At 28.3% G+C, this 8238-nt stretch overlaps 1 protein-coding gene across 4 annotated transcripts; it reads left to right on the forward strand.

Annotated features, from left to right (window-relative positions):
* Positions 1-1170: 1170 nt before the first annotated feature.
* Positions 1171-7741, forward strand: LOC107071938 (RAB11-binding protein RELCH homolog). 4 transcript variants are annotated; one of them, XM_015331409.2, is made up of 17 exons: positions 2154-2537; positions 2807-3007; positions 3206-3367; positions 3462-3808; positions 4113-4223; positions 4304-4548; positions 4639-4733; positions 4842-4949; positions 5039-5325; positions 5390-5717; positions 5802-5958; positions 6039-6162; positions 6255-6525; positions 6600-6735; positions 6794-6993; positions 7144-7405; positions 7479-7741. In XM_015331409.2, exons 1-17 carry the CDS (start codon positions 2489-2491, stop codon positions 7624-7626), a joined length of 3231 nt encoding a protein of 1076 aa, XP_015186895.1. In that variant the 5' UTR covers positions 2154-2488; the 3' UTR covers positions 7627-7741. The 4 variants fall into 4 exon arrangements, with proteins under 4 accessions (XP_089033910.1, XP_089033909.1, XP_015186895.1 ...); XM_089177784.1 differs by lacking the exon at positions 2154-2537 and adding an exon at positions 1171-1602 and having other exon boundaries at positions 4639-4949; XM_089177783.1 differs by lacking the exon at positions 2154-2537 and adding an exon at positions 1896-2034 and having other exon boundaries at positions 4639-4949.
* Positions 7742-8238: the final 497 nt, after the last annotated feature.

Raw genomic sequence — 8238 nt, forward strand, 5'->3', positions numbered from 1 at the left:
GGAAATGTAGCAATTGTACTCACGCGTTAGTCAAAATAAATTAACCAAATCTTATAATTAACGTTAAAAATAGCAATAAGAAAAAATTTTTTATTATTTTACAATTATTCCTAAGATATTATCGTCAACTTGTTGTGTAAATCTATTCAATTTCATCTAACCTAGTCGCAGTTGAATAAAGGATAAAAAACTAAATTAAAAAAGTCCAATTAAAAGTAAATTGTAATTTATTATCGTAAATTGCACTTTTTACAAGACTAGAAATTTCTATAGCATAACTAGAGTTAAAAAACATTTGCATCATTGCATTTTTTTATATTAATAATTAATAACTATCAATTAAGGTTATATTACCTAAGGTACAGTGAATAAAGACGTATTTCTCTGATTTAATTAAGTATTCTTATTACGATCCTTGACTCGTCTACTTGTACACCCATGAACAATACATTTATTTACCATTTTTAAATAAATATTTCTTTTTATAAATTAAAAAAATATTAATATAATTGCTAATGATGCAGTATTGTCAACAATTGTCAATGAAAAATATGACGTTATAAACCTGACATTAGCGAACATAACGAAACCTAGCGGCGTATTTCCGAAAATGATCTTTTCCTTTTTTTCCAGTCACGTTTACTAGATATTTTCCTATATCAATCGCCCTCCTAGTATCTAGGCTCCGTGATAGTTATCTAAGGATAGTGTTTGGATCTCAATAATCTGACTTTAGAAAAAAGTCATCTAAATGTTATCTTTTAGTTGACAATCAGCTTTAAAAGATATCGCTATAATGTTAACATTAAATATCAATAACATATCGCTATAATATTAACATAAAATATCTTTCTGATCTTGATGCTAAGCGAGGATAGTTGTTGAGATAAAAAAAAATTAAAATAGCATATATATATATATATATATATAAATTAAGTTTATAAGTGGGAATAATTTTTTATATTGCATATCCTTGTAGTATATCATGTACTATAAACTATTTGATGTAATTGATTTATTTAAATAAAAACGTATATTTTTGTAATACAGGTAGCCCCGCTACAACACGGCATCTTATAACACGGTTTCTTTTCAAAAAACCTTTGTACAACACTGTACTTGGAGAGTAAAGGTAAGGAGAATCATCTCATATGGGAGAAAATTTGAAAAAGTGTCCAGCTGTAGCTATAAATAAAAGTTCAAAAACCTTCCAGAATGGCGCTGGTGTAGACAAAGGGTATGGTATGAATGTAGCAATTGTAAACGAATTGAAGTATGCCGAGTTAAAAAATTTAATATTATTGGCGACTAAAGTAGTTAATTATTGAAAATTTCAACTACTTGCGTAGTACTAAATAATGTAGTGAATATAACCTTAAAGAATTATTATGAGAAAACGTGTAGCTAGAGTGATTTTAGTAGTGTGAATAGTGAATAGTACGTTTATTGATTTTTTATTATTTAATTTTATAAAAAAGTATGTGAATAACAAAACAGTTATGGATAAAATTTGTGTTGTGAAAAGTTGTCCAAGTGGGCGTAAATCCAAAAACAGAAAAAATGATTCGCCTCAGCCTCTTTCGTATTTCCAACCAACATTATGTAAATCAATTTTTTATGAAAAATTTACTTTATAAACCATTGCTAATTTTTATAATTTTCTTTCCTTGTTTATTTTTCAATTCTACTCTAATAATATTTGGCGCTTCCTTTAAAATTTACCCTGATGCTAATGTGGCGCCACCCTAATTTAATGCATTTCGACGGACACTTTTTCATATTAAAGATGATTCTCTTTACCTCTACCCTCTACAGGCTTGCCGTCTTAAAGATACAATGTTGCGGAAAGTATTTCTTTTTATCTCCATGGCCTGAAAACAAAAGTTTTTGGCTCACAGCTGTGGGTCTCATACAACACGGTTTCACACAACACGGTTTCACACAACACGGTTTCACACAACACGGTTTCACACAACACGGCATTTTCTACAAACCTATCTACCGTGTTATAGGAAGGTTACCTGAAATCTAATTGTAAGCATGTAGAAGTACGTCTATATATATTATGTAGAGACCTTCTAGGGACAAATTCTAGAGAGCAAGACAACAGCACTCACCGAAAAGAACTAAACAGGAAACGGATTTGCTTCGTTTTCTTCCGAGTCACTATCGAAATTACGCATATATATTTTCTGTTATTTGTTAAGAAATAGAATTCGATCTCCTAAATACTGGTTTTATTTTCTTATCTCTTACAAATATCTTTACACCTAAATATCACAGTTTCATTAGGCTATAATATGTGAAAATATATGAGTGACATTACGTAATTGTCACAGATGTGAAGTAACTTTATGTATTACGAATAAAATAATTCTATGTACTCGGCCTAGTATTAATAAGAAAAACATAATAGTATATAGATGCTATCGACAAGTAATAAAAAACATGCCACTTTACTTTAAAGTGTAAATTAAATATTGAAGCAATGGCTGGTTCTATAGAAGAGGTTAGAAATCCTTTGTCTACAAACAAAGGTAATTTTAATCATTTTATTAAATTACTTTTTAACGATTTTAATGCGATATTTTGACAACAGATTTTAGTTGCGACGTTCCAGATATGCTATATAATTAATTTATAATAGTTTTTTTAATAAGTATGTATGTATTTCTCTCCGTATACATAAAACTTCACATTTGTATACGTCATCTATACATGCTGTTAAATATTATTTTTTTCATCACTTTTTATTATTTATTATTTGTTAAAATCATGTTAAACAATAATAAAAATTCACTTTTAGGATTTTCTGCTGTAAGGTCGACGGTATCTTACGAAGAAATTGCTACAAAACTTATAAATGAAAAATTTTTACTAACAGCTTTGGAATTACATGCGGAATTATGTGAAGCTGGAAGAGAATTGCTAATTCTTAAAGAATATTTTTCTAATCCAAATAATTTCGAAAATCAAAATATCAAACCAGAGCCTGATACACCTATGCGTAAGTATAGTTTTCAGGTTAATTACGATGCCCATTCTTCATAAATATTTTTTACTAATTAAAAATACATTTCTAATAATAAATTTGAGTTTAATATTATATTATTATATATAATATAAAAAATTATAACAAAAATTTTTATTTTATATATGTATGCATACATATAATAGCACATATATGTGTTTGTCAAAATACTAGCTAGATCATCTAGTCAAGCAACTTTGGATTCCCTTGATAATATGACAAGGTACTCTGAAGATGGTACTGGAGTTGATGAAAGAGTTGCGATTTTGGAATTTGAACTTAGAAATGCAAGAGAAAGTATTTCTGCCCTTCGTGCAAATCTCACTGTTGTTACGGGTTTGTTCTCTTTATTCTTTTTCTTTTATATTTTTTAACGTTTCTTTACATTTTTATGATATAAATAATTTTTTTTACTTGAATAATATTTCAGAATTTGATGGCGTAACACCCGATAAACGTTCGGAAAAGAAAGTTAATAATGATAATCCTATAAAGCCTCATGAACAAAGAGCTTTAAATTTTCTTGTTCATGAATATTTGCTTACACATTTTTATAAATTGACATCAGTAACATTTAGTGATGAAAATGAAGATCAAGACCTCGAAGATTGGCAGGATGTTGGTTTGAACATTTCAAAACCTTCTGGATTATTACAACTTTATAGGGAATACATGAGAGCTAACGGTCATGACAAGCCACCTTCTGTAAATGTTTCTGTTCAAACTGAATTCGGAGATAATGAAGTAGAAAGAAAAGAGAACGAGTTGAAAGAAATGGTTTGTGTTTTTTATGTGCAGCTTATATTAGGTTGTCCGAGAAGTTCATGTCGATTTTGACAAGAGATTGAAACGTAACGAAAATTAAATTTTGGTATATATTTATTAAATTATATAAGTACAATTCTGTTCCACATTCTTTTCTTCATCTTTTAGGTAACTTGAAAATTCCGTCCTTCCAAAACTTCTCAGGTTTTTTTCACCGAAAACTTTTCTATGTAATTTTTTATTTCGACCAAAATCGGCACAAACTTTCCGGACAACCCAATAATTTTTCAATTTTTTAATTACTATTTTATTACAGGAAGAGCAAATAGAGCAATTAAAACAACAAACTGTATCATTAGAAAAAGAGAAGATGGATCTTCAGCATTATATCGATACTACCAATGAAAATTTGATACAAGATAATAAGGTAAAATGAAATGTTATTATTTATTAGTGTTGTTTTTTAAAAATTGAATTTTTATAAACCTATACATAATTTTCATTTAGCAACACAGTAATGATACAATTCAATCTATAAATTCGAATTCTACAACGCCAGATAAATTTGAAATTCTTGAGTCTCCTCCGCGCGATGTTTCAAATGCAACTCAAGATCCAGAAGAAGATGATACTGTTTCTGTAGTAGTAAGTTTAGGTGAAACTGATCCAGGAGATAAAGAATGGACAAGGATACAGTTACCTAGAGCTGATGTTACAGAAGGTTCAACTATTTTATCAAATGCACCGTCCAGGTATATAGATTTATAAATTAATGTACAATTAATTTTAAGATATGTTTAAAATAATATTTTCATATATGTGTATATTTATATATATTTCAGACTTATGGCATTATCATTTAAATTAGAAGTTCTTAATCTTTGTTTGGTGGATACTGTAAGTGATATGATAGCAGTAGCAGAAGAACCATTTAAAGGTGAAGTTTCTCTCGATACATTTGTTAAAATTTTGGCACAAACATTACCTCGAATAATACCTAATATTATATTAAACAAACGAGAAGAAGTTATACCTTTAATAATAGGCACAGTTGGTTTACATTCCGACTCGGGGGAGAGAGAAAAATTATTAAAACTTCTCTTTAATTTAAAAAAAAGGCCGCAAGAAGAGGAACGACAAATGATCATAGCTGGTTTGCATTTATTTTTATATCAAATAATCTAGTTAGAATAAGATTTATATACTTATATAAGTATTTATATACGTATACTTATTTCATAGGTTTAGTGGCAATGGCCAATCTTGAAAATGAACCTATCGGAGGAGAAGAAGTTTTAACTTTGTGTTGGGAACAAATCCAACACAAGTATCCAGAAAGAAGATTATTAGCTGTTGAGTGTTGTTCTGCATTAGCTACATTTACGATAGTTTCTGTCAGAAATTCCCTAACGTTTTCTATGCTACAACAAATGCTTTTAGATGATAAAGATCCTTCAGTTAGAGCTAGTGTAGTAAAATGTTTAGCTCTACTTGTAACACTCATGGATATACCAGATAAATATTTTCAGGTAATATTTTATATCGTTTTTAGATGCGATATATACCTATTAATATCCTGTTATATGTTTGTAGTGTGAAGAACTTGCTTTTACAGCCTTGAATGATTCTTCTTCTATAGTAGTCAATACGACAACTTCTATATTTTTACCAGTCCTAGCACAGTGGGCATTGTCTTTAAAAAGATTTAGGTCGCATCTTTTACCACGTTTAATTTTAAAAGTAAAAAATCGTATAAAACCTATAAATTCTCAAAATTCGCCTGTTAAAGATAATATAGACGAAGAGAGAATAGAATCGTTGATTGGTGCATTACAATATTTACTTCCTCATACCATTGTGTGCGTTGCTGATACTGATATAGTTAAAAGTTTTATAGAACCTTCAATTTCGATAGAATTACGTAAGTAAATTATAAAAAAAATACAGATTTAAAAACATTATAATAAAATATTTTATGTTAATAATAATAAATTTGTTATTTTAGCTGCTGAGTTTTTGAGTATATGCAAGTGTAATATAATTAATCCAAAATTATTTTATGATAACGAAAGGCATTACGTAGGTTCACTTTTAAATACATTTTTTTTATATACCTGGGAGAATGATTTATGGCCAGAATTAGAATGGTTTACTAATAAATTGTAAGTATTATAAATTTTATACTTTTCTAGTAATTTAGAGTATACCATTTTATAAAAAATTATAATGCACCTTCTTTCAGAATTATAGATATTCTTGAAATAGTAAAATCTACGGAAATAGTACAAGAAAGTGTTATAAATTCACTACTCACATATATACAATCGTTGTGCATTGGTTTTGGAAAATATATTACTCAGACAAGGGTAATTCCTACAGTATATAATGCTATATGATAGCACTTGAATATTACAGCAGTATTATCAATTTTATTTATAGAATTTTTCTTACGTTACAGATTCAACCAATATTTTTATCGGAAATAACAGAGTTAGAAAAACAATTATCAACATTATCAATGGATAATAAAAATCTCAGTTTAACATTAATTCCGGCTTACTTAATTATACTAAGCACTTTAAATGGTATCGAAGTTTCAAAATCTATCAAACAATTTTTAGTTGTTTTGTCTATGAGTGGGATCAGTATTACAAGTCTTCAAATTGCGATTGTAAAATTATGTGCTAAAGAAGAAATGCAAGAACATGTACTAACAGGCTTATGGGATGGTAATTTTGATTATCTTATTACTATTGACTGTAATGTTGGTTTTTAAACTATTTATTATGACTATATATTACAGGTGTGGTGCATCAGAGATCTAGTGTAAGATGTGCAGTTGCAACATTATTTGGTTCTGTCATAGCTCACACTTCAGATCGATTGATAAGTGGAAGAATAGTTCCAGCTATTGTAACCTTGGCCAGTGATCAAGATATGTAAGTGACATTTTTATTTATAAAAGATAGATGAAGCTTCATTAAAATTTTTTTTCAGAGCTGTAAAAGCATCAGTTATACCTCCCTTAGGTCGTCTTATTACAGAATGTAAATTAAGAGAAGCACGTGATAAGGCACGGTTAACTTTAGAAACTATTGCTAGAGAATCACAAAATGTTTTGTCTGTATTAGCTACTCCTCTTGTTTCAACTTTAGCTTATATTGCTCCGAGTTGTCCGCAAAGCTATATAGAGGATGGTAAGATTTTTAAAGCTACAATTTAAGCGTGCTTAATGCAAATTTCTTTAATCATTCTATTTGTGATAATAAAATTTTATATTAATTTAATTATATTGAAACAAGTTGCTAACAATATTACTGCTAATTAATTTTTATTTTTATTTACAGTAATTGCAACACAATTAACTGGAATAACAACAACAGCGATTCGACGAAATCGTAAAGTAGATCTTTGCAATGCTTTGGTCGAAGCCTACTCAGTTTTAGTTTATTGTCCACTGAGTAATCAATGCATTTCTGGAGTTGTATTACCTGGTTTAAGGCATTTAGAAACCTTGGTTAATCAAAGTTTGCCACAACAAAAAGAAACTGTTAAATCTTTATTAAGAGAAGCAGAATCTCATCAAGATATTGTTAAACCCATCGAAAGGTAATGAAATTATATTTGCATTATATTTTTGTATATTAATAGAATTATTTCTGTCATTCTTCTACGATTTTAGATCAAGCTCAATGAGTTCTGGACTTTCCTTATCAATGGCGACAGTTAATGTAGGGCAAGGTGTAGAGGACATGCGACAAAGAATGAGCAAGATTTTTCAACAGAGACCTAGTTCTTCAACAGTGACGAGTATTTTCAAGAAAAAGTAGTTATATTATTTATAATATTTTTATATTCTTCGCTTTATGTATATAATTTCGTTTTTCTTTTTCTCCATGAATCTCATTAAATTTTTTGTTGATTTTATCCGGGATTTTCTTTTTATTTTTAGTCAATGTTATAGAATAAATAGTACGTATAAATACATTCATAATTTTGTGCTCATACAAGTTGATAAAATTAAAAATTTAAAGAAATTATAAAATAAAATATTACTTTTAATAAGAGCTTACGCGTTTATTGTAATGTTTTCATAAATATTATTTAAATTGTAGTATGCCTTTTAACATGAGAACAAATAGAAAATAATATATGAAAAATAGATTTTCCTATGCAGATTTTTAAATAATAATACTTCGTGTGATGTAATTGATATTTTTTTGTTTGCTTTTATAATTATAACAAATTCAGATTTTTTTTTCCAATATGTAATGGTTATGTTTGGATATAATTTTTACGTCTTTCTTTTTCTATGGTTGTGGAAAAGGATATGTTGAGCCTGTACATATTGATTAAGGATTAAGAGATAACAGTATTAATACAGTGTGTCCATTGCATAAAACAGTTGTGATTATCACTACGTATACTGTTCAAGAAGTCAA

This window comes from Polistes dominula, unplaced genomic scaffold (assembly GCF_049000335.1).
Source record: "Polistes dominula isolate Pdom_NZ unplaced genomic scaffold, Pdom_raw_medaka contig_24, whole genome shotgun sequence".
NCBI lineage: Eukaryota > Metazoa > Arthropoda > Insecta > Hymenoptera > Vespidae > Polistes > Polistes dominula.